Source organism: Dermacentor silvarum, chromosome 3, assembly GCF_013339745.2.
Source record: "Dermacentor silvarum isolate Dsil-2018 chromosome 3, BIME_Dsil_1.4, whole genome shotgun sequence".
NCBI classification, from domain to species: Eukaryota; Metazoa; Arthropoda; class Arachnida; order Ixodida; family Ixodidae; genus Dermacentor; species Dermacentor silvarum.
Genome location: NC_051156.1, coordinates 135,255,648 through 135,282,173, shown reverse-complemented (window position 1 = coordinate 135,282,173; position 26,526 = coordinate 135,255,648). Strand labels below are relative to the sequence as shown.

The 26,526-nt window shown below is 45.9% G+C and overlaps 2 protein-coding genes across 2 annotated transcripts in view; both read left to right on the top strand.

Annotated features, from left to right (window-relative positions):
• Nucleotides 1-26,526, top strand: part of LOC119445803 (calcium-transporting ATPase sarcoplasmic/endoplasmic reticulum type) — a 663,011-nt gene that overhangs the window by 462,776 nt on the left and 173,709 nt on the right. The window lies entirely within an intron of this gene.
• Nucleotides 2,763-14,491, top strand: LOC119444804 (uncharacterized). Its single transcript, XM_049664748.1, has 9 exons — nucleotides 2,763-2,833; nucleotides 3,383-3,637; nucleotides 7,046-7,071; nucleotides 9,645-9,736; nucleotides 11,586-11,677; nucleotides 12,458-12,482; nucleotides 13,372-13,444; nucleotides 14,232-14,275; nucleotides 14,414-14,491. Exons 1-8 carry the CDS (start codon nucleotides 2,763-2,765, stop codon nucleotides 14,270-14,272), a joined length of 675 nt encoding a protein of 224 aa, XP_049520705.1. The 3' UTR covers nucleotides 14,273-14,275; nucleotides 14,414-14,491.

Here is a 26,526-nt window from a genome sequence, read left to right as displayed (position 1 = left end):
GCATGGTCTTTCTTTCTATTTTTGCCTTACAAAATATTGTACACATATTACAAACACTTTGTACTCGTTGCCAGAGGCTAGTAGCGAGTCCAATTAGTAATTATTAGTCAGAAACAGGTCAACTCACTGGAGATATAGCGGCACCATTAGATAACAAAAGAAAGAAAACAAGTCGCACTGTGTGTGCGACAGAGGAACACCGTGTTTTATCGATGCGTCTATCGTTGCATGGTGTCATGCTTGCTCCCCTATGTGTTAATAGTTGGTTGCGCCTTAAAGAGTGCCGTCCTTGTGGTCCTACCACAGAACACCATCGAATGCCATCGTGTTGTCGGTAAATGATTTTTTTTTTAGCATCTTGCCAATGCTTAAGGGGGAGTGGACAGTTGATAACTTCGGTTACGTGTTAAAATGTAACGAATGGCCCTTCTCTTCACCGGCGCCAAGCCAGAAGTGAATCACTACGGGGAGGGCCGGGGGGCTCATGCAGCAGTGGTTTGTCGTGGTTGTTACGGATGCGACAGGAGGATGTTAACTGGGTGTAAGAAGGATGCCGCATGCATCCATATATTGCGCGTCTACCGTTCCTATGCGGTATGCACAAACTCTCCGTACGCTTTCAAGCAATGGCGGACAGTCGACCGTGTAATGGGGATGAGGTACAGGCTTAGATCGCGACGTGTTCGCTTTGGTGGCCAATTTAAACTTGACTCGCCGCGTGTCTGCGACCCGTTTATGAGGTCCTAAGTAGAGGTATTTTCTACGGTGAACCCCTTAAGAGACCCCTCATTATGTGTTGGCAATGAGACTAAGCCAACTTGGTGCGTAGCCTGACAATCGCGTCTGCGAAGTATAGTAAGGCTAGTAAGACTGTGAGTGAGTATAGTATAGTAAGACTACTATTTGGTAAGAGAGAGAGAAACTTTAATGAATGACCCAAAATTTGGGATACACTGGTTGGGGCCTCTAGTCCAGGGCATACTAAACGTGAACAGTGCGAATGCGGCACCAGGAAGAATGCGGCACCGCTTTTGTGCTGTTCTCGTTTAGTGTGCAAAGTATAAACCTGACACAGTGGCGGTATGGAAGAAGGCATGGACGCTAGTCGAGGCAAGGGATGCGAGTGTCTGTGTTGGCGGTGAAATACGCCTCCAGGTAGAATTGGGACGCGACATTTGAATTTCTCCTATCTCATCTAAAATGAACCAATGTTCAGGATTCTTGCGGTAAGTGCTCCCTAGTTGGCGATTTACAAATGCAAATGCCCGTGTATAACCGAAGTTCCCAAGTGGAGCCCTGTGATGACGGCAGTAACTAAAGTAGATGCACAAGTCGAGTATGAGCAGGCGCTAGGATTAAAAGAAAGGAATCTGTAGAGCACAGATTGAATAATAATCAATATGAAATAATATTCTAAAAAGCGCAATAAGGGCCCACTAATAAAAGTTTTTATTCTCGATCAATGGCTCTTGCCCACTACGGAGAAGATTTAACCACCATGCACGGTGGTTTAAAAATATTTTTCCCTCAGTTTTCAGCGCTGGGTCGCGTACCTCAGGACTTTCATTAAAGTTTTGCATCCATTCATCCATCCTCAGTTTTCAGTGAGCCCTTCAAGGAAACTGCAGACAATACAAGAACCTTCAACAGGTTAAGAAATTTCGAAGAGTGAGGGGCACCACATTTCCTACACATTTCGAACTACTATCATTTCCAAATAGTATGAGTTTGGGGCGAGCGCAACTCATCGTTAGTGCAATTAGCAGGCTGTCACAACGGAAATGCTCAGTGACACTCGCTGTAGAACACGCTGCAGCGATTGTGTTCACTCGACTCGCTTCGCTGCGTCGAAGTATCGGTTGACAGCACTGCTTCAGAAATGACGCCTCCATTTCCCCGGTGGCACGGCTTCAAAGGTACAATAATATTCAATCCAGTGGGTGTACTAATTTTGAATCCACCTTTCTTGAAACTTCAAACGTTCCTAGCGCCTTCGTGTCTTCCGCAATAGAAGCTGCCATTTTTACGGTGATATCGAAAGCAGTCTCGTTTATTGCGTTTCGCCGCTCGCCTCGCTCCCAATTAAAGGGTGCAATGATGTCTTCTCTTGGCTCGTGATGATTGATCATACTGTTATTTTAGAAATATTGCTTTAAAGTAACAAGTATAGAATGTGTGAGCTGATTTACCCATGGTACAGCAATGTGAAACGAACGTGACCTTCGCTGAGGCTAAGCGCACTCGCTCAAAGTAGGTTCCGTCTACGCTTATCCTCTCGAGTTCAAAGTCTTTTCCCGGGAAGACTTTTGTCTACGCGTTTCTGCCAGCACTTGACCTTATTGGCTCACCGCGATAGTGTAGTGGCTATTGCGTTGCTCTGCGGAGCTCGACCCCGGGTTACAGCACGAGAAAGACAAGACGCTCGAGGTTGCTGGTCTGATCCCGGCTGCAACGGCCACCCTGCGATGGGCACCATGTGCAAAACGAAACGCTCATTTACCTAGATACATTAGGAGCAGTCCGTCGCCACAGACGACAAAGTTTAGTTAACCATCCGGCCTTTCCTCCTCCCCTCTCTCACAAACAGATCGTGGTTTCGGCACTTAAGAACCCGAATTAATTTTTTTTTCGCTTTACCTTATTTACCTTTAACTCTTATTTTTCTGAGCAGAAGCGGAAGGAGCAGCAGGCCGTTGACGCCGAAGTGCCGGAAACGACTTCCACGTCGGTACCTCCGCTCATCGAGGAAGTGGTCGAGCAAGATGAGACCTTCTTGGAGGACCAGGCGGTGCCCCTCGTGGAGTGCCCCGAAGAGCTCGCCAAGCCAGCGCAAGTGCGACGCCGCAAGTCCTACGGCTGGACGAACAAGATCCGCGAGACCTTCCAGAGGAGGTAATGCCTGTACTGACCGGAAAGCTCTTTCTGCCAGTGCCCTGTTGCAAACGGGCCACGGACCATGATGTAGCACATTAATTCATTCTCACCTGCTATATCGGAGCTCTATGAGTTAGTTCATCCAATTCGTGTCCTCCTTGAAGAACATAGCATGTCACAAAAGTATACGTTCACAACAGTTATGACGATTTAAAACGTATACAGTTTTCAACGAAAGTAAATCTGCACTCAATATGGAATGAAAGAGCAGATAATGGCGTGCACCAGTGCCCAGAACGGCACGTAGCATCACAAAGAAATAATACTAAACAAAAGAAATCTTATATTCAGAAACGCAGCATGCTGGCATGTTTACAAAGTATGCGTTATGTACTTGCTCTGCATTGCGCACTGCGTGAGGTTACGTGATCGGTTAGGGCATTCCGCAGCACTGTAGTGGACTATGCAAAAAGCGTTTGTTCGATGTGTTTTCTCTGTGTTCTTGCAGGGCTCGGCTGGAAAACATCCCAGACCCTCCCGAAAGCGTCGATGACGAGCAGCCCAGCACGTCGTTCCAACGCTCGGGTCTCATTTTCACCAAGGACGTGGTACCCCCCGAGGTGTTGTTGCGAGCCGCCAAGATGCGTCGCATGAAGGCTCTAGCAGCGTTGGCACAGAAACGGGCCCAGAGCGCGGACGCCGACGGCGGGGAGCTCGAGGAGAAGCGAGTGGTCGAACCGGACCCGCCGTTCTCCTTCAACTTGTAAGTTTCCATTTCTCCGTCTTTATTCGAGGCAATTCACGAAGGAGGTTGTCTTCGTTGACGTTCGCAAAAAGGCATACGGTACATGACTAGGCAATGCCAATCTTGTGGATTAATTCTGACAACCTGGTGTTCTTTAACTCGGACCCGATGCACAGTACGCTATAGCGTTCTTGCACTCCGTCCGCAACCAAGTTACATATACAGGGATAAAATGCATCAGAAAGGCTTGCCAAGTCTTTGTGAGGCACGTTATGCCTGTTCATACAACACCTATACCCCAGTCTCAAGGTGTTTCTTCATTTTTTAAGACGATGGTCTTTGATGGGCTACCTAAACGCAAGAAACTTTGTCTGTCTGTCTGTCTGTCTGTCTGTCGATTCAACCGCCCGGCCAAAACCAACCAAGCTACTAGCACTGGTGGCACAGGGTCACACACCGTGACACGTCAACATTATACACCGCAAAGGAAACCTCAGGCCTATTTGAGGCAAAATATATGTACATAATCGTGATCTGCAGCGTTCATTTAATTAAGAATACACATTGGACTGGTTTTTACGTTAGTAAATGAAAAATCAACGCGTCAGAAATGGTGTCGAAGAGACGTTACGCGTTGAAGACAAGCCGACTGAAGCCGCGGCTCTGTAGCCGCCTTTAAGTCAACAGTAATAAAAGGTCCCAACAGATGGCGCGAGAGCAGGGCGAACACGGGAAATTTGAATTGAATTCAGCAAAACCTCCGTTTCATCCATCATGGGAGGAGTGAGAGGGGAGGAGAAGAGCATGAGTGGTGGGAGGGGGGAAAAGAAAGGGCGTTACGTATCAGGGGCGGCGGAAAAATCGTCTTCCGACGTCATTTACAGCGAAGCAAGCACATGTGCAGCAATTTCTTTTCTTTCTTTTTTTTTTTTGTAGCAGCATTAAACCTTGTCAAATGGTCTGTGTTAAAGAGCACAATTTCAAACATTGAGCTAAATTACCCGAGGAGGCGACCATAACTTCTACGAGAATTGAAAATACCTAATTGATAAAATAGCACAATTACACTAACATTTTAATTAATCACTTTATGGCACATACTACAATCTGAATTGTATCCAGTGAGTTCGCATGGCGTATCTACCTCGAACAAATTATCAGGACTACACCAGTTCCTAGATAATAATTGTCAAAGTGTCCGACAAACTGCATTAACGTTCTAGTTGCTTTTGGGGCTTCAGTGCATAAAACAGCGTTTTCTTAAAAATGAGGGATTTAAATGTGCTTAAGCTAACCACTGCTTTTAAAATCAGCGGTTCAAGTTACGCGAAACAGCCTGTATACGTACGTGTATGTATGTATATACACGCGCGCGCGCACTGTAAGCGGAACAACAGTGCATTTTTACCGCGTCTCACGGCGCATATCTCGAAATCGGTTCCATCTTCAGAATTTGTTCCAATTTGACAAGCCTTACAAACTCAGTAGCTACAATTCGTACATTGAAATATATGTCGCTGTATAAGATAATTCATGTAATTATGTTAATTATTCAATTAAACATTTTGATTTCTTGTAGTAGAAGTAATGGTAACCTCATCAAGTAATTAAGCTTGAGGTTTAGAATCGTACTATTTGCCACAGGCAAATTTTTAAATACTGCTGCAGCTGGAAAAAAAGAACACCGTATATATGGTGTCTTTAACACGAAAGGGGACTTGCTGTAAATTATGTTTTATCTGATTAATGCGGACAGTTATTATTGGTTACGCGAATGACGACTTCTTAATTTCTCTGTTCTCTTAAAGGTCACGCTCAAGGGTAACGCTAAATGAATATCTAGATTAAATGTTCTTTCAGTACTCTGCATTTATTATTTTTTCAATAATAGGATCGAATTTTAGAAGCAAAGATAAACCTCAAAGTTCTTTTTTTTTTTTCTTTTCTAAATTTTGCTTTCAAACTGCCACCGCCGGTCTCAATGGGACGTCGTAAATTTCAAGGTATTTTCTTGTATTCGTGACGCAATGAAGCTACTTGGATGTTTTAAAATGCTACGTAGCCCATTTTTAGCAATAATTAATTAACTAAGCCCCAGGGGACGCTGTCAAAATCCATGGTGCCACAGTGAGCTTGTGCAAGAACGACAGGGCGGCGTCGCCACCTTTATTTTGTTTTGCATGTTAACTGGCTTACCAAGGCTGCTGTCACTGTAAGAGTTTATTATTATTATTATTATTATTATTATTATTATTATTATTATTATTATTATTATTATTATTATTATTATTATTATTACTTTAGAACGGTAGTTTTCAAACAGATGGCGGATTATTTTATTCTTTGTGTCCCATTGAAGTAGCATCTTACCGAACTACAGGTTATCCTAATTAGAATCAAGGCTTGGTTGTATCTAAGTTTACCATATTCTTTTTTCTTTTCTGAAGTCAGTAAAAAAAATCAGGGTAAAATGGGCGAGGTGCTTACAAGTTTAATGTCCGTAAATTCTTGTAGTTACAGTTTCCTTCTACGTTCTACCCCTTCACTACAAGCATGGCGTTCATGGGTAGCATACTTTGTGGCCTGGAAAGTACTTCCATATGATGCCGTCCCAACGTTCGTGCATGTGTCGCTGTCATTTTGTGCGTCTGTTTTTGTGTAAGCGTGTGTCCAAATTGCTGCGCTGTCTATTTGTAGTGCAAGCTGTGACTTGGATGACAAAGTACGACTCAAAATTCACAGATTTTTTTTTTAAAAGCGCACTCTACTTTAGCCATTTCAAGTACTGCGTATAAGTTGAGCCCGGTTATAAGAAAAATTGTTGTATACGTCATGTGATTCGGTATACATAAACAAGTCGATAACTGAACTTATGCGCTACGTTCGTTATATACGCAGCAAGAAAGGAAATAATTTTTTAAAACCAATCTGCGCATAGTAGGCCGTTATTTCTGCCGGTTGCTGTAACTGTTTCTCGGCGCCACTACAAATAGCGACTTCCATACACTTTTGGCATGTTTTACGCATGCTATAAATCATTATCGCACAGATCACCTAAACACACACACACAATAATATTTTGCCTTCTTTTTATCTTAGTGCTACAATCGACTGGATGACAATCTTTTATCCCTTTCAAGAGCTGCGGCAGAAGAAATCAAATCACCTAAAAATAAGTAAAAACGAGGGGCGCAAACGCAGCTATAAAGTGCGATGAGAAATTTTACGTTGGCAAGCTTCAGAAGTTTCGCGTATTCGATACAAATGATAGCTCGCTTTATCCGTGTTCGCTATTGTATTCGGGTTCGACTGTATTTTGACGCTCAACAGAACACGCCGGCGAACGGTGTTTGCTGTATTCTCACAAATATTCGTGTTTTTTTTCCAGTTGTAATATATATGTTTCCTTTTCTTTCTTTCTTTTAGCGTCCGTGACACTCTTCTCAAGTACGGTAAGTACTATACGCTTCATTCTTGTAGTACCCGCATTCGCGTATTACATTACTACATTTCTATTGTACTACAACTACTACTACATAATTACTCGGTAGTGTATGACTGTATTCATCATCATCATCAGCCTATATTTTTTGTCCACGGCAGGACGAAGGCCTCTCCCTGCGATCTCCAATTACCCATGTCTTGCGCTAGCGTATTCCAACTTGCGTCTGCAAATTTCCTAACTTCGTCAACCCATCTGGTTTTCTGCCGACCTCGACTGCGCTTCCCTTCTCTTGGTATTCATTCTGTAACCCTATATGGTCCACCGGTTAACCATCCTACGCGTTACATGGCCTGCCCAGCTCCATTTCTTGCGCTTAATGTCAACTAGAATATCGGCTATCCCCGTTTGTTCTCTGATCCACACTGCTCTCTTCCTGTCTCTTAACGTTAGTCCTAAGATTTTTCGTTCCATCGCTCTTTGTGCGGTCCTTAACTTGTTCTCTAGCTTTTTTGTTAACCTCCAAGTTTCTGCCCCATATGTTAGCACCGGTAGAATGCAATGATTTTACACTGTAAGCTCCCCGTCAGGATTTGGCAATGCCTGCCGTATGCACTCCAACTCAATTTTATTCTTCTGTAAATATCCTTCTCATGATCAGGGTCCCCTGTGAGTAATTGACCTAGATAAACGTACTCCTTTACAGATTCTAGAGGCTGACTGGCGATCCTGAATTCTGGTTTCCTTGCCAGGTTATTGAACATTATCTTTGTCTCCTGCATATTCATCTTCAACACAATTCTTACACTTTCTCGATTAAGGTCCTCAATCATTTGCTGTAATTCGTCTCCATTGTTGCTCAATAGGACAATGTCATCTGCAAACCGAAGGTTGCTGAGATATTCGCCCTTGATCCTCACTCCTAAGCCTTCCCAATCTAAGAGCTTGGATACTTCTTCTAAGCATGCAGTGAATAACATTGGAGAAATTGTGTCTCCTTGCCTGACCCCTTTCTTGATAGGTAACTTTCTACTTTTCTTGTGGAGAACCAAGGTAGCTGTGGAATCCTTGTAGATGTTTGCTAAGATATTCACGTATGCCTCCTCTACTCCTTGATTACGCAATGCCTCTATGACTGCTGGTATCTCTACTGAATCAAATGCCTTTACATACAGTCAAATAAATTACATACAGTCATACACTGTCGCGGACTTTTCAATATAAATATCATTCAAAATTTCTACGGTGCTTGGCGGAATCAAACCAGTGTCACATATATTCAGACGAGTGCAACGTATGGACTTCATTGCGCCGCCGCTAGAGAGCGTAGCATGTCCAGAGGTAAGCGCGTGAGAGAAGCCCGGATGTAGTTCACGCCTCATACGTCACGTGTTTCGGTGGTGACACTGCGGTGGGTCGCTTCATTGTTTCACTACTAATCGCAGTAATGTCGACAGTCATACCGAGATTATTTCTGCTGGAATTGTTTAAAAACATGGAGGAAGGGAACCAAGGAGAGGCCCCGCCCGGCCAGCACGGACGTATTGGAGAAGGTGTGGCGGAAGTCACGTGCTGTTTTTCGCAAAGGAGCACTGGGACGGGTACCCTAAATGTCGACGTTGCCATAGCAACCGCTCTCCTGAAGCTTTCGCTGCTGCTTTCGGTCTCTGAAAAGTGAGATAAGTTTTCTTTTTCCCCGCCGGTGTCTTTCCCGCAGCACCTTTTGTTCGTGAGAAAAGCTGACTTCGGAGTGTGGTGTGTTTTGGGTCTGCGAGTGTCAGCCAGCAACAGATGTTGTTGTTGTTGTTGCCTCAGCAACAGATACACTGAAGGAATCACGGTGCGGGTCTTCGTCGTCTTCTTCAACCTGCCACGGAAAAACACAGGAGCGCGTCTGCTTCACTAAAACTGCTGCAGAAGTTTTGTAGGCTTTGTTTTGACGCGCGTCAGGAGCACACACTTCCGGCGGGTCGTAACAGTGCAAGTTCAAAAAAGTTCGCGCTCTTCTGCTCCGGCGAGCTGCAGAACCCCAGATTGGAGGCGCAAAGAGAGATGGCACACCAACATGGCTGCACTTCCGGCTTCAAAAACGTGACGTCAGGGCCTCTCCTGTTTTGTAAGATTTAATCGAAGCGGTGATGCTTCTTTCCACTGCTCGTGCCTTCAGCACGGCGGACACTAGGTGGGCAAGCGGCCGTGGCAGTCCGTTCACTAATTAACAAGAAATCGTGAATTAACTTCTCAGTTACTGTCTTTAAGGCCCATATTGCAGTGGAAGTACTGTAGAGCGACGCCGTAGTAGACCACAGTAACTTACGCAATTTTAAAAACGACATCCTGTGGACCTGTTTGGAAGCAAAAATGAATGCTTGCCGCTAGACCATTTCCACAAATTCTGACGGGGAACATTCGGAACTTTGTGTTCTTGAAAAGCCGCGTCAGTTTATACGGGCGCCTCGTGCGAAAAATTCGCCCTTGGGAGGGTTAACAGTAGACCACGCATTGTATCTCCATTACCGTACATCTCTCTAATAATTCGACCATTCTTTTTTTTTTCTTTCTTCGCCACTGTTACCCCAACAGAGCGTGTGGACGACTGGCTGAAGGACATACACCACGAGTGTCGCAAGCTGCTTCGCTGGAAGCGCCCGTTCCGCACAGCCCTGTTCCTCACGGTGAGTACGCGACCATAAACTGGCGCGACGAAAAGATGTATTACTCACGAATCCATCAGCAAGACATTGCCCCAGTGAGGTAAAAGCGCCGTCACGTTGTTCGGCACATACTAAATTGTATGCGTCTTGGCTGCTCAACTAGAATGCCTCGATGGAAAGAGCGTGCAGCTGACTGCTGCTTGTAGGTTCTTTTTTTTTTTTTGCGCATGGCTCGATAGACGCATCACCACCCGTAACTCCCCCAACATCTCCTCTGCATCTTTCCCCGCTATGATGACCGGCACCTTCTACTCCGCACCACGTTAGATAAAACTGATCACTCAAGATCATTCTCGGTGGCAATAGCTTGTACTCGCACCGTGGCCACGAGGGGAGAAAACGATGCGCGCGTCATTGCAGTCCCAGAAGTCGGCAGACCTCAGTGGCTGACTAAAGTTTCTATGTGCACCTCCAGACGAAACGAGATGCTCAGCGTTTTCGCTCCTTTCTTCCTTTCATACCTAATGGCAAGTCAAGTTCCCGTCCTTCACTTTTAATGCGATAGCATTATAGGCAGACTTCGCCCGCTTTGGAGATTTCCGCATAATGTAAGCCTATCCCGAAGGCCATGCAGTCTAACACACCGTCTCAAAGTGCCAGTTGTCAAGAGAGAAGCATGCGCGCGACCGTGGCATAACCGTGGCCTAGGCATTGTGCTACTGTGGTGGAAGACAGATGTTCGATGCCACCATCGGTCACACATTTCGTTATAGAATTAGAGGCGGACCTCGCCTCCTTTGGAGCTATCCAAGAGAAATGTCGTGGTGTGCTGAGAAAGAGAGAGAGAGAGCAGGGAGGTAGGAAAGGTTAACCAGACTTAGTCGAGTTTGCTACCCGACACGTGGAGAGGGGAGAGTGCTGAGTGTTAGCGGGCGCGTCACAGTGTGCACATAGAAACGCCACTGTGATAACTGATAGTGCTCGTGACGCACACGCGCGCAGCTTTCGAGACATCACAACGCATGTATGCTATATGGCATGCTTGGAGGGTTAGTGGAACTATTTTTTCGTCTAGTTATTTTCTCTTTCTCCCGGAGCCACTTGATGAGGCGCTGACGTCGAACTTGATAGAACAATCAGGGAGGAACGGTGGTTGTCCCCTACGGCGGCGTTATTCGCGGGCTATATGTACGTTGTGCCGGTATGCGTTTCCAGTGTCAACAGCCGTAGGGAGACATATTTTGCGGTCCCATGTGGTCTCATTGTGTGCCCGCATTTGTGGCGTGTTCAAGGCTCGATATACGACTTTAGCCACGTTCCAGGCACACTCGCAGTCTTTCAACGTATATACAGAAACGAGGAATGCTAGGAGTCTGATCTTTCGTGCGGACTTCGCAGTGACTGTGCAAAATTAAAAGTTTGCCGCATTGGCCGTATAAAAAATTTGTGGATAGTCACCAAGGACAGCGATCGTTCTCAGATGCGAATGAGCTTGCAGATGAAAGCATTTTTCTCTATGTCCAAACGTGGCGGCCACGACGTACTTCTGGTTCCTGCAATCGCTTCCGGTGCACGCAGCCAGCAAAAGTATAGCTTTCGAGATCAGTGTTTGCTACTCCGAAAGAGCTGTTACTGGAACATGGATTTGGACACCACCTAATTTGTAACGTTCTAGGTGCTTGGAACTACTACAATTATTTTCATCGTGCACGCTATAGCCTTCATTTCAAGATCCCCTTGTAAAAAAATTCTTGTGAGTAAGACGCATGGCTCAGAGGCTGCTAAAGGGAGGCATACCCTGATATGCGTACCACACGCTAGAAAGCGTGTGACGTCTATCACGTTTGCCTGACGCATTGTCTTCTCGCAGGTGGCACTGTTCTGCATCTGGATGGGCTGTCTGCTGCAATTGCTGCTCGCCCTACCTGTTCTCTACATCATCGGGCAGTCATTCGACACAAGGTACGCCTGTTCCTGTTTTCGATTTTAGGGGACGTATCGGCGAGGTGTCGCGTTAAGCTACGGTGACCATTCTAGAGTTCATAAATTCCGCGAACCAGTGTGCTTTAGAAGCGAATGTTACGACGTATCCGAGGATCGCGGCACAGGCGGTGAGACCTGGCGACGCTGTAACCGTCTCACTGGTGAAATACAATTGTTCTTGTAGAGATGCCAAATAGAGCACGAAAGAACGCAAATGGGGTGAAAATGGAGTTCGGGTTGTGGGTGTGCAAGGGCGCTTGCGGATGCTCATTTTAGTGCACCTATAATTTGTTTAGAATTTTGGAAAATGGCATTATAGCACCACTAAGAACGTGTCTCAGTGCGCAAAAGTCGAAGAAAAAAAAACGGGAGACGAAACAGGCCCTGCGTCTTCTCTGGACCTCAGTAAAGTTATTTCACTCACTCACTCACTCACGAAACAGGCCTTACAATAAACGGATGTACAATAAGTGCAAGGGTTGTTGTCACCGTGCAGGTGTCCAGTGTTGAGTAAGAGCCGAGCTCAATTTTCGAAATGTGACTTTGGGCTATCTGCGGTTTTCTGCACTGAAAGACTTCGGGTGCCACAAATCGCGAGCCGCAACCGCAAATACCTAATCACGTTCCTCTTAGTTATTTACTCGTTTATTATGTATTATGAGCGTGTAATTCGATGAGACGGAAGGGTGCATCACGTGTCTCATTGTACGAGACCTTTAATCGGTGCTTCTTGTTTTTCTTTTCTCTCCTTTCTTTTAGCTTCACCGGTTCCAACAAGAAAACGGTGAGTTTTTATGCTTCCGTTTTTACGTCTTGCACTCTTCATCAACGCTTTCTATCCCAAAACAAGATAAAAGCAAACACTGCGCACAGTATAACGGAAACATACACTAAATTGTAGTGTTTAATGAGCCTAAATTGCACATTGGGTTATGAGGGAGGCCGTATATAGTGGAAGAGCGCTAGGGACTAACTTTGGCCACCTGGGGTTCTCTAACGTGCACATGAATCTAAGTATACAACAACATGACAATGGCAAATCAGCGCTACGGAAGCTCGCAAGGTGGAAGAAAGTCCATGAAAGGAAAGAGGGCTCCTCGACAACTTGAAGTGCTTCGAGTTTCCGATTAATTCACCCTCGCTCTACGATCTGCTAACCTCCAGGTTAGCTCAGATGGTAGAGCGAAGGCATTGGCCCCGGGTTCGAATCCCGGACCAGAACGAATTTTTCTTCAACTTTGCGAAGCTTTCTTTTTGAGAAACTCGTATGGGTTTCCTTTGTATCTTCGTGCTACGATCGGCTGCATGACAATTTCTTGCTCCCTTGTCAAACAATGCGACACGAGCGCACACCAGTTTTTTTTTTTTTTTTCCGGCTCAACAGGCTTCTTTGGTTGCATTAGTTCGTAACCGCCTCTCAAAGTCTCACTACCCGACTTCGTTAAGATTACTTCTCTCGCCCGAACCAACTTAGGTTCTTCGAGTAATAGCTAATGTTTCTTTTGCTCTAATGTGGTAAAGCAAATGGAAGTCGTTGACTTCTGTTTCCAATGACATTCCTGTCCTGAAGGGATGTCGCTCAATCGTAACAGGTCGGCTACAGCAGAGCATACTCTTTTACGTTCTCCCCTTATTCATTAATTCATTCTTTGTTTCTTGCAACAACATTGCAGACCCGAAAGTCACGCCGTATGCTTCAAGGTCGACGACGTGCCCAGGATCCTGAAGCTAGACATGCGAGTTTCGGTGAGGAGTTAGAAACGACGTCATTCTTTTCTCACTTGTCCGCACTTGCTGTATTCTTCTCTTAGTTTTTTTTATATTGTTATGCATGCCTTTATTTGTTTTCTATATGCACGCGATGTATATAGAGCGATGGTCAATCTACATCGTATACGTGACCTTTTTTTGTGTCTGTTAGGTTGGGCGTCTGACGGTGTCTCTCTTTTCATAATTGTCTGCAAAAAAACACAAAAGACACAATTGACATGACTTGCGTAGTTGTGTTTTGTTTTTTTTCCCAGAGAATAATGCAAAGAGATGGTATACCAACTATCCCACCAAGATGTTATTGCGACAGTGTCTTGTTGTCTTATTTCCCTCAGCATCGTTTGCACTTTATTAAAATCCTGTCTCGACTCACATACACAATGCCTTGGGGCAAGAGTCATCCTCCGAGAGAGTTTAACATTTTTCATTACTGATGTTCACAATATAGTTCGCCCTTGGAAATGCGAATCGGCTGCCGTTTGCCTCCTCACCTGCCGGCCAACCAAAAGTGCGAGATTAATGCAGTTTGAACTCGTCAGTTCCTCTGTGCTGGCCTTGCCTTTGGCGACTGTCGGCCTCCTTGTTAACTACTACACTAGTGTGTTATTCCTGTAATTATTCCTCACTTAATGCTTAAACACTAACGAGGAAGTTAAACGTCTTATGCATCACCACACCGCAGTACTAATTATGAGCAAAACGACATTCATGTTTTGCTGCGGTTACAGGAGGCCTAACGTTCTTTCGTTGTTGCTTATTTCAGAAAACCTTCCAGGAGATCTCGACTGCCTTCGACAAGACTAACAGGTAGGGATTAGACGCCCTAATCGGGGGTTCGGCTTTACGTTAAGTACGTGCTGCGCCAGCGTTGGTTGCCACTCGCTCGTTTCCTCTCTCGAACTCTTCGTGTTTTGTGACGTGTCCTGACTTCGCTCTTCTTCGCAGCCTGCTGTCCTGGAAAAAACCCAGCACCACCCTGTGTTTTCTGCTGACTCTGCTGGCGCTGATTCTGATTGCCTTCTGGGAGGGCCAAGGGTTTGCCGTGCAAGTCACAGGTAAAACCTCTCGTAAATATGCACTAACGAGAAATTCTTAAATTAGTTTAATCCCTAGTGCCTTGTTGACGTGTCTACGGTGGACATTCGTAACCTTCGATGGCTGTGCCTTAGTACTCGGTAGGTTAGTTACAAGATGCTCAGGGAGGCCAGGTTAAAGCATAATGTTCCATAGAAGAGAGCGAGAGTTAGAACGTCCTTTTTAATAATCTAAGCTTGAGGGACGGCGCTGTCTTGCTTGTAAAACCTGGAGGCAGAGAGGACAGTACGACGAAATGGGGTGGGAAGAAGAGGCTGGTGTTTTTATACCCGCTGGATAACGGATAACAATAGCGCTAACCCACTGCTGCACGATTCCCTGAGTCACACAGGGCTGCATGCTCTCGTTTGGTGCCCCTGTTGTTCTCTTTACTACGCATGCTTTGCGGCAGATTCCCTGAAAAAAACAATCTCTTTAGGCTGACAAAATTTGATATAACATGCCTGAATTTTTCATTAATTTTGGGATAGGACGTTGTTTACTTGATAAGAAAATGAAGACTAACATTCCCCCCTTTTTTTTTTTCGAAAAATCATCTCCAGTACGTCATTGTGACGTCACAGATTGCCAAGTTTACTTTTTTTTTTATCTGGGCAGTCGGGCCGCGCTAGGTGTTATGAAACTTGATAAGTCCAGTGTGTGGCTCTTTGACAAAATAATGTAATTAACTTTTGTCAATGAAAAACTCAAGTTCAAAATTAACCTTCAATACACTTCAAGGTTCCTGACGTCACGAATAACTGGTGCGGGAACTTCGAGGTGGCGGCCTGGCCCGGCTTGCATCTTTTTTGTCTTACCATTGCTTCCTGCCTCGGTAATAGTGGCTTTTTGGCACACCGCAGAAGGGCAACTTACCGACACAGCTCAACCTGTTGTTCTGCTGAGTGTCCCTTTAGCGAGAGCATTTCAAGTTCGTGTTGCTGAACTCCACATCGGTGTTTGTCGAGAGTGGACGGAATTGCTCTAGCTAGTGCCGTCACTTGCGACACGAGTGGCACGCTGGTGCATCGTTCATTGAAGGAATAGTAGGCCAATGAGAGGCAAGAAAGGAGGACAACGCACCAAGACCCACTTTTCACAGTTTGACTATTCGATTACTCTGGAGCTTTATATAAGAAGGGCCGAGTAAAAAAGCACAAGTACTTGTGGTTGCGTTACGAGGCAGAAGTACACCTCGAAACCGAAGAGGGAGGTTTATTTACTTTTGCTCGTAGGAGTACGTACCACGAGCAATGGTTTTAATTTAGCAGCGCCAATTAAGCATCGGTTTGAAAGTCGTTAATTACAAAGGAAATTAGTAAAAATTTCTATACTAGCTGACTACGTAATCTGGAAGGAAGGAAGGAAAATAAGAGGCGAAAGGCAGAGAGTCCAACCAGGCTAAGTGTCCGGTTGGCTACTCATGTGACTTGTGGTGCAAGTATCGGGCTGAAGAGGAGGCGAGACTTGCTAATTTAAGAACCTCTGGTACAAGTAGAAATAAATCCCAGACTTCAAAGTGGGAATCGGTGTTAACTGAAGCTTTCTTAAAGTCGCTAATGTTAAAGCAAATGTTGCGCAAACATAACGCTAACGGCCGAAATGCCTGTACAAAATGGCGCGAGCGGATTGGAATTTTACGGAAATACTGTAACGCTAATCACGCAAATGTAACATAATTCTGGGGTGTCATTTTGTTCACTTCACATCTCTCTACCATCGGCTGATTCTGTTGTCAAATTTTTTTCCCCTTTTAAGCAACCGACTTCTTCAGTGTTTTGTTGTCGACTTCTTCACTTTTTGCATCTTGTTCTGCTTGGCTATTTGTTTTACAGCAGAACCTCGATATAACGAAGTTGTACTTGCAGCGAAAAACTTCGTTATATCGCTAATGTCGTTAATTCGAGGTTTCGTTAATTCAATGGACCTAAAATGGGGAAATAAAAATAATTCGTTACATCGCGAATTTCGTTAAATCGAGGTTCGTTATATTGAGTTTTGACTGCAACACCCAGTGCCACGTACCCATTCTGGAGCTAGGGGGCAGGAATTGCCACATGCCTATTTGCGACATACCCAGTGACCCAATTTGTCTACTCGTCATTACGGCTTACAGCCAGTACCCACAACGTGGGCGCAACGAGCGAACAAAGCTTCGCTTTACAAATAATCAAATAAGAGAAGCAACACGTGTAGACCATCTCGCCACCTCGCTAATTGTGTTACGAGTTGGGCGTTAATTGTCGTCCTCTTCGCAGTCACCTTGATCCTGCTCAAGGTGTTCGTGGCTGACCAGCTGTTCCGCTGGTTCCCCGAGCTGGCCGCCAACTATGACCTGATCGGCCGTGCATGGGACCAGCTGCCCGTGCAGCCCGTGGAGAACTGCGAACGCCGCAAGAGCCGCGGATAGGCCACAGAGCTGCGCCGAGGAGCCTCTCGTTTCGCGTCAACAAGCGGCCGACAGCTGGAGGCCAGGCGTGAAGAGCCAGCTCTGCGGGAATTCTCTCCTAAGAAAACCACCTCGAGGACTGGCTTCGTGCTTTGTCGTCACCTTTTTTGCCAGCTTGCCATCCTCGCTGTAGGCAGTGACGGGCCCCCAAAAGAGGGCGTGGTCTACCGTGAGTGGAGCCAGTCGCTTTCGTCATGCTTGCCACTGCGCCGGGCGCTCGCCTGCATTGCGCCGATGCTGGAGTTGCGATGGCTGTGCAACCTTCTTGTATCTTGAGACAACCCGTCAAAGGGGCACATGTGTATAGTAAAGTTTGGTAACCTTAACTCGTCGTGTTTCTCGTCTCTCTCTCTCTCTCTGTCTCTCTCTTAGATTGCTTTGACATTGACTTTGCGTTGTGTTCACAAGAGCCCAACTGTCGGGAACTTGGTTCATGATCAATCAACTGCAGCGCATGACAACGGGATAAAGTAACACACACGCAACACACAGTGATTACTTTCAACCGAAGCTTTATTGAAGCATTGACCTTTTATACTACGATGACAATGCTTACTTATCTCTCATTATAACGCCGCGTAAGTATACTGGATTTGTTTCCTGTGGAGACACACCGAAGGCTAGCTGACACAATCAGTCTTGCACCGTTCTACTTCAAAAGCTTTTAATATGTATCTGGTTAGCTTCTCTAGGTGCTTGTGCAGCGACGTGCACTTATTTATGGAAGGACGATGAACAATCACACTGTGGCAATGAAGGGCAATATTACATGATACAGCAGCTTTGCTGTTGTAGTTATGGTTCCTTAATCTATGCTTCATACGAACCTGCTATGCCCCTTTAGTACCTTGCTGGCAACACGCTTGAGAGCGTGCTCTAGGAATTGTGTTTGTGGTTGTGAGCCACTCTGGAAATAGTTGAGAGGCGGATGGTGTTGGGAGGAGGGGGGACGATAAACTAGAAGTTCTTGGAAGTCAGTCTTCATCAGACAAGCACAAACCAGTGTAGCCATAGCACTTCCGCATGTCCTGACTTCTTCGACGAAAGGAGGCGCCATGATCATTATGGTCTGGCGTGCTGCATAATCTCACGTGTGCCGCTGCAGGCATCTATGGCAGGGGCCTCCAGTTCAATTAAAATAATCTCTAGACATGTCGCCAAATCTCCGTCGACCTCCATTACGGCGGGAGGGCATCTAGAAGGTCCAACAGCCCGTTTTTTTCTGACTGGCTTTCACGTAGACAGATACCCTGAACTAGCCTGAACTGTGACGGATACGCAAACAATCCCCACGTACTCTGGCAATACACAATCACAGCGCCGCGCGGGGCCGCTGCGGTGCCAGTCGTGGACGCCACCTGCAGGGACAAAAAAATAAAACGGCCGGGGGACTGCGGAAGGACGATTTTCTGCGCGTGTAACCTTAACAGCGATGGCTTGCCACAAGTGAGCATCGCTAGCCCCGCACCGCTACTTAGGAAGTCACGAGAAAAAAAAAAAGAGCTTGTGCGTAGAAATGGATGTATCTAGATTATATTTTTATTCTTGCGTGGTTTATTTCAGCACAAATAAATGTCTCACAGACCCAAATAATGTTCTGTTCTCATACGGTAATTTTTCACCTAAGCGATCCTTAGCATCAAGTCAGCATCCCCCCCCCCCTTTTTTTTCTTCTTCGGGTATTGATATTATATTATGTAATTGTTGCTTAAGTCAAGGCGAACATCATGAACACTTATGGTAATTTAATGGTTCAAAATAAAATATCTTGATACAACAGGAGGTAAAGCTCACTCTCAGGATTCAGCAGGCTACTGTGGGTATTTACATTCCGCACTTTCAATGCTGAAAGGCTGCGATTTATTTACTGTCCCTCCGTATACAGCGTTTGTAGTTACAATATGCATGTTTCAACGCAAAATGAGTACATCATTCACACTATTTTTCTCTGTTATCCTACATGTGACAAATATGCATAATGATGTGTTGACCTTTCAGTGCGCAGCAGGGTTTGGTTCCATGAAACCGTGGAATTTAACGTCTAGGAGCTGAAAAGTAGACCATGACAGACACCGTAGTGGAGGCCCCGGGATTTATTTCAACCCCCTGCGTTTCTTAACAGCGCACACAAAGCATGGTGCACTACAGTTTTCTCAATAAATCTATATCAGAACGCAGCCACCGTGGCTCGGATACGAACCCATGACCTTGCACTAAGCAGCGCGGATAGAGCAAGTGGACCAAATGTGAAATGAAAGCAGTGAGTTCGAATGCAGGTTTATTGATACAACTCACTTTCTGTTAACTTTTTCTAGTAATTTTTTTGTTGTTCTTCGTCTTTTAAACTGTGAAAACAGCATATCTTTCTTGAGCTTTCGGGAAAAAAATCAGACCCCTGGATTTGACAGGGGCGGCTTCCACGCGAAGATTCTTGTCTGTTTTGTATTCTTACTACCGCTTGAAAAAAATAAGCCGCAGCACCTCCTCTTCCGCCACAATTCCATCGCTAACACAACTAAACACCCTCGTTTTTGAAAACCTCCGTCATCCTACTCTACACAGTAACTTGGCAATTTCACGGCTGCCAATTTCCATCGAGCATCCGTGGCACTTGTTGCCCCGACGATGACAAGTGCCACTGTTGAAAGGCTGGCTCGTGAGGCATCCCTCACGAACGAGGTGCAGCTAGGAAAAAGCGATAAGGCGAGCAGACGGCCGTGAGGACCCGAGTGAGCTCGCCTTGCTCCGGTAGGGGAAAGCCAAGCGCTGGCGTCGGCGGAGAAACTTGACGTGAGGTTGTTTATGCCACATACGAGTACCTTCTTTCTCGTGGGAACCCCCCCCCCCCCCCCCCCCGAAGTGCAGCCACCATACGGCCCACTGTTTAAATCCCGCGGGCAGCCGTTCTTCGTTCGCAAGTGCGTTCAAAGGTGGCGCTCCGTGCCCTAGGGGCAGCAAACGCAACGGCAGGGGCACATTCGCGCACACACCCCAACTACTGGGCCCGGCCAGAATAATCGACATTAGGCGCACGCGCGGTCCCTCGCTATTCGACTTGGTTCCGTTTTAGAAACAGCGAGTCCCCACACTGGCGTTTTCGTAATCGTATTTTTATTGGGTCACGCAGCGGAGGCAGACAGAGGGGGGCGATTTACTATTTCTGAGAGTCCTCTCTCTCACTCTCTCTCTGGTTGTGTGCGCGTGTGCTAGGGAAGGCGCCGGGAATTCTTTTGCCTCTGCAGTCGAGAGAGCGGCCCAGTGCCGCCTCGAGCCGTGGGGACATTTTTGGCTGAGTGCGGTTCGCACCGGGGTCTCGAGTGGCAAGGCGCCGCGTCCCACAGTGGCAGTGCCAGCCAGCGGAGGAGCCCCCGTGTAGCGACCGCTTTCACCGCAGAGCGCGAAGTAATTACGCGTGGCCGTGCATCCCGGGCACGCGCGCTGCCAAGACCTGCATGCTGGATGCCATCACCACCGCCATAATCACTCCCTAGACCGGCAGTGCTTGCACGGCCTTCCAGCACCAGCCTCCCGAGGTTGAACATTGCACTGTCCCTTCGGCCGGTTACTACTGCGTACCTGAAGGCGACTTCTAAATCTGTCGCGCGGCTTTTTTTTTTTTTTCTTTGTTGCGGAATTCTCCGGTGCACTGTTGTGCGGATGCAGGTGTGCGCCAGCCGGCAGCGAAACAGTTTGTGGCACTGGAGGCGCAGGGAACAGAGAGAGGTACACGGGTGCACCAGCACTTCAGGAGAGCGCATTTCCAGAGCATGATATCGGGTCTCCAGTTAACCGAGACGCCGAAGGCACTTCTCGTCTGCCACTGCCGAAGAACATTCATACTTTGTGAACATTTATATGGAACTGGGCAGGCCATGTAATGCGTAGGATGAGCAACCGGTGGACCATTAGAGTTAGAGAATGGATACCAAGAGAAGGGAAGCGCAGTCGAGGACGGCAGAAAAGTAGGTGGGGTGATGAAATTGGGAAATTTGCAATCGCAAGTTGGAATCAGCTAGTGCAAGACAAGGGTACTGTAGAACGCAGGGAGAGGCCTTCGTCCTCCAGTGGACATAAAATATATAGGCTGATGATAATATCGTGTGAACATTTATATTTATTGTACGCGTAGTTAAGGTTTCGCATTACGATCATTTCGAGCAGAGTAACCATGTGATAGAAGTGGAGTAGCCATCGACACCTATGGCCACCAACCTCTTCCTAAATGCACTTAATCTGAATAATAAAAAATCACCGCCCAAGCACTCCGTACTCCGCTTAAGCACTCCGCTTAACCAGCGAAGCTGAAACGTGTGACCCGGTGTTTATCCCTGGGTTAATCCCGACGGTTTATTAAAGTATCTCAATTATCGGTTTGAATGACATTCGTCAGGCGAGAAACGGTTCGCTCAACGGCCGTCAGGTAAGAAAAAAAAAGAGAGCAAACAAACAAACAATCTGCGCGCCAGACTGGGTGTATAAATGTGAACCGGATGCCACTGAATAAAGCTGGAAATTTCGGCACCACTGGTAAAGAACGGAGACAAGTGCTCGACGTTTGTATTCTACGAATAGAGCTGCAGTGGATAAACCAAGAAGCTCAACATTGGCGTCACGCAATCGGAGGAGCTTACGAACATGAACACAGTCAAACCATAATCTGTCCCGAAGATGAAGAGGAGATTAGCGTTCCGGTAAATTCTATTGCAAAGCGAATGGCGACGCTGCATGATAACGGTCAATGGAAAAGTAAGTGCGAAGGCTTTTCGGATTGATGAAAAAACGTGATTTCCGTAATTAGTTTCACATTGCGTAGACTCAAGTTTCAGGATTCATCGGTGGCCATTAAGACTGACACGGAGCTCCCAGAGACCTGGGGTTCAAATCCTCTTGCGGGTGAGCTAGGCCAGCTCTGCTCGGCATCACAGCTGTGGCTGGCCTACGTCACGGACCGTAGTTTCCACGCCCCACAACTTCTAGCAAAGAAATCTGATCGGCAAAGATGGCATAGGCCTCACACCAAGCGTACAAACCAATATCAAACCAACGTTACACTCATCGGTGAAAATGGAAACAAAATAAAGTGTTTTACTTAGCCCTACCTTATTCGCGTTTCAATCGTCCACGCTTCGAACACGCAAGATTTAGGAAATACCACAGCGATAAGTGCCTAAGAAAAACATGGACATTACTAAAACCGCGAATAAATCGATTGAGCCACGGCAAACATAAAGTAGTTTTTTTTTTTACAAGGGCAATGATTCAAATTTTTTGGCAGAATTTGTGGCACGGGTGTTTGTTACGCAGGGCATAAAGGGGTGATACATCACGTGTGTTGTACGTGGTGATGACGTAGTCAAAAGCAGTTTCATACTTAGCAATATTTTTGTTGGCTAGAGGGGCCTTTACTTTTATTACTTCAAGAACTGATGGCCTTGCCTTGCAGTTTTTCTCATCTTTTTCTGAGCATAGTTACGATGAGGTGAAGAAGAGAAGGCGTAACACTCAATAATATCGTATATCATCATTTCTGCCGATGCCTATCTGTTGTAAGGTGCTTTCTCCTTTGGCGCGTCTGTCTAACACAAAGTACCCTTTACAGGCGGCGAAACATAATCATCGGTAACAGCGTCGGATCTTCAAAAGCTGTCGGGGCCAAATACGATCGCCTAGATATGTAACAAAACAATTCGTGCATTGATCTTTAAAAAAATTCACATTACTGCACTGCATTCTTGCTAAAATGAATAGAAACTACGACGACAGAAATAAAATTTGATTTCTGACTCACTGTAATCTCCCATCTAGGGTCATTGCACTACACTTATTTTTGATGCGACACCAGAGATGGGACAATTGTATTTTAGTTCTTTAGTTCTTTCGTCCCTCTTTGGCTCAGACACAGCCACGAGGTGACTTACAAAATACCTCCGACCTGGGTTGAAGCCAACGATAACGTGTTTTCAAGGCGAATATTAGGCGACCGCGTCATGGTCGCTTTGCGCAAGCGAACACAAAATACTTGTAGAGGGCTTCCATGGTCTTACGCCCGGCTCATCTCGTGCAACGTGCCCCGCGGCGTCGATTGAGACGCGGGTTTTGCAACGGTAGTGCACGTTAATTAACGGAGTGCTCTTCCTTCGAGAAGGAAGAGCACTCTTCCCAGTGAGCGGGAAAGCTCTTCGGTAAAAAAAAAAGAAAAAAAAAAGAAAAAAAAAGCAGAATGATTTGCCAGCGTATTTTCGCCTACAGTGCTACTCTGCATGGAATGGGACGAAGGTAAAGAAAGGCCCTGGGAAAAGGTGGCCCGAAGAAAAAAAAAAGGATAAAAAGAGGGGGGTGCAGGTCTTGTGATGTCGGCAGTAGAATAAGCGTCGTAGGCGATGAAGGAAGGTAGCCTTGTTAAAACTTGACAGGTTACTGAAAAAGTAAATAAAATGAGTCTCTCCCTTAACTCAATCGGCGTTTGTATTACGCTGCGAGATACACTGCGACGTCAAGTGCATACATGCCTCCTCCCCTCGTCAAAAAGAATAAAAAAAGAAAAATAACAAAGAAGGTATGCTCAGGCAGTACTCGAACACATTAAAAGCCACGGTGACATGCACGTAGCCTCCGAGATTGACAGCGAGGCGCACAATCTTGGAGGCCATGCGCTGCAGCTTGGTCATGTCTAAAGTCCCAGATAAAGCTTAAAGTAGTGCCACTCTCCCGTTGCCCACTGCCTCTAATCATCCTCCTACATGTAGCGCCCTGGAGCACGCTCAAAAGGTTTCAAACTTCCCAACACACGTTCAAAAACAAGTAGCTTCTAGTTTGTGTCGTACTACGTCTAATACCAATGCTCATTTTGAAGCTGTATGCCTTGCGGTTAATTCTTATTCACGCGTATGCTGGCGTAAACTATGCTATGTGAAACAACTTTGGAACCTTTACGGGGCGCTTGTGACCGGTGGTGTGACATGGAAACGCCACGTGACCGCACTAAGCCAATCACGCAAGGACAATGGTGGGAGAGCGCGAAAATGAGGAGGACTGCACTAAAAAAATAGCGCTACCTTGAATCTTTTGTTCAAGAGACCGTGGTCTGTCGCTGCCTGCTTCTTTAAATTGCCGTAGATACTTACAGCACTGTTCAGGTGTCTGCATGGTTCCTTCAGGAGCTGTCGATGTTTTACCTGTGCGGGCGTATAGAGGGTAAAGGAAGCGTCCCTCCTCAAGCTCACGCAATGGAACTTTCTGAATGTATTGAAGAATCGTGGGCTCGTAATCGTTTTTTTTTTTTCATCGGATTAGTTAAAAGGAACTAAAGAGGAACGCTAAATCAGTTCGCACTCATAAAGTATTCTTTGAACACTATATTTTCGTTAGTTTCATCCTATAATAGGTCGAAGCAGACGCGGCGAGCAGGCGACCGACCACATGGCTTCTGTAAATGCATAAAAAAACGCTTCTGTGAAACGACCTTTATTTGATGGACTGTAAGTTCTTCGTATTGTTGTGCAAGCGAAATTCCGCCGACCATAGCTTGAACAAGCAGCAGAAGATCAGCACCATATCACAATTTCCGCTCATGCTATTTTTACAGCAGCTCTAAACAGAAAAATTTCCCATCGTAAAAAAACTTAAAAACATTGCGCATGCGCTCTTAACATAGCTCTCCTTGCAGAATCAACCGATTTTAAAGGATATGCTGCGATGGAAGCTGTAATGACAGCGGTCTGGGTGACAGCGTTATTATTGTTTTTGTTTCCACACCTGCCATTTCGGCGAGTATTCTCACCTCATAGACATTCCAACTGCATCACCAAGAGTGCTTGACAGTTCGGATTTAAGTAATGCAATAAAAGCTGCAACGAGATAGAAACGACTTAAAGCCGCACCCTGTCATTCTCTGAGCGACAATCGCGCTCTCCTACAAAAGTTTAATCGGCCTATACTATAAATAAATGCCCTCCCCTCAAGCTAAGCTTCGTCGGTGAGCCCGCCTTTGAACTGAATAATCCCCCCCTCCACTTTTCTTTTTTTTTATTGCTACACTGAGTTTATCGCGACTTTGACTTTGATCGTTCCGGCGTGTCTTCTTTAAGGGCCACGGGAAGTCCCACCCAGTCTTACGTCCCAATAACTTTCCATAAACTGCAGCGCAAAGTAGGTCGAGGATGAAGCCAGTAGGAGTTACTTAGAAAAATTTAACGACGGAGACTAATACTATTTCACTAAGTTTATATTACAGAGTCAGTCATGGTTGATAATTATGTGACACTCTTGCAGTTACTTAACTATATACGAGCGAATATATCCCACCAGGGGAAGCTTTCAGCATTTTCAGGTTTTGTTTCGCAGCAAAATGGTACTACTAGTACGACTACTACTACTACTACTACTACTACTACTACTACTACTACTACTACTACTACTACTACTACTACTACTACTACTACTACTACTACTCCTACTACTACTACTATTACTACCTACTACTACTACTACTACTACTACTACTGCTACAACTACTACTACCACTACTACTACTACCACTACTACTGCTACTACTACTAGTTCTACTACTACTTACTACTACGACAACTACTACCACCACTACTACTACTACTGCTACTACTACTGCGCTACTACTACTACTACTACTACCACTACTACTACCACTACTACTGCTACTACTACTGCTACTACTACTGCGCTACTACTACTACTACTAACTCTACTAATGATGATAACTGGGGATTAACGCCCCAAATCAAAACCCAGCTGGGCAGTGAGGTACGTCATAGCTTCCTCTCCTCCTTTCCCTCTCCCACCTTTCACTTTCACCGAGGCGCAACAATAATCGAAGTACCGTATTTTCTCCTATAAAACGCCTTTCTCTCTCCTTCTTCCCTGTAATGAGGCCAGCAGGAAAATAGAATTAAAAGTACAAAGATTGTTTTATTTGCTGTGAACCTAAGCAAACCTCCCACGCTTAGATCATCAGGAGCTCTGAAAAAAGGGCGCGGTTAAATTCGAGTTGTTACAGCATTTAAAACGTACGATCGACGGTAAGTATGACAGATCGGCCAACGCAGCAGAGCGGTATGGTTTAGGCACGCGTCTCTTAATACGACACCATTAACACATTTGGCAGGACAGCCTCACAATGGACGACGTGTGTCGTCCGGGGGGCCCATGTCGTCAGCTTCTCATGGCTTATTCCCGGTCCTGCACTGGGTACCGTGTTATGTCGTCACACCGACAGGCACCGCTAACAACCATTTTGCAATATACGGCTTAATAAAGTCATCCTTGATGCCAGAGATGGGCAATATTTCGCTTTCTTTTTCTCCGATTACTAGCTAAAAATATGTCGACTGGTCAAAGACAACGTGCCAAGGTAAAAGCGTTTTCAACGTTCCGAGTGAGGGCTTCAGCTATGCGGTCATCCCGGAGAAACTCGACGCTCAAGAAGCGAAATTTGCGAGCTGTCTCATTATTCACTGACGCAGAGAGGGCGGAGAAACCATGCACAAGGATAAAAAAAAAT

What these genes read in the sequence shown, in the direction of transcription:
- LOC119444804 (XM_049664748.1), top strand. Translation starts at nt 2,763, where the DNA reads ATGAGACCTTCTTGGAGGACCAGGCGGTGCCCCTCGTGGAGTGCCCCG. An exon ending in AGCTCGCCAAGCCAGCGCAA is followed by an intron (nt 2,834 to 3,382) that starts GTGCGACGCCGC and finishes GTGTTCTTGCAG; the next exon opens with GGCTCGGCTGGAAAACATCC. An exon ending in TGACACTCTTCTCAAGTACG is followed by an intron (nt 7,072 to 9,644) that starts GTAAGTACTATA and finishes TTACCCCAACAG; the next exon opens with AGCGTGTGGACGACTGGCTG.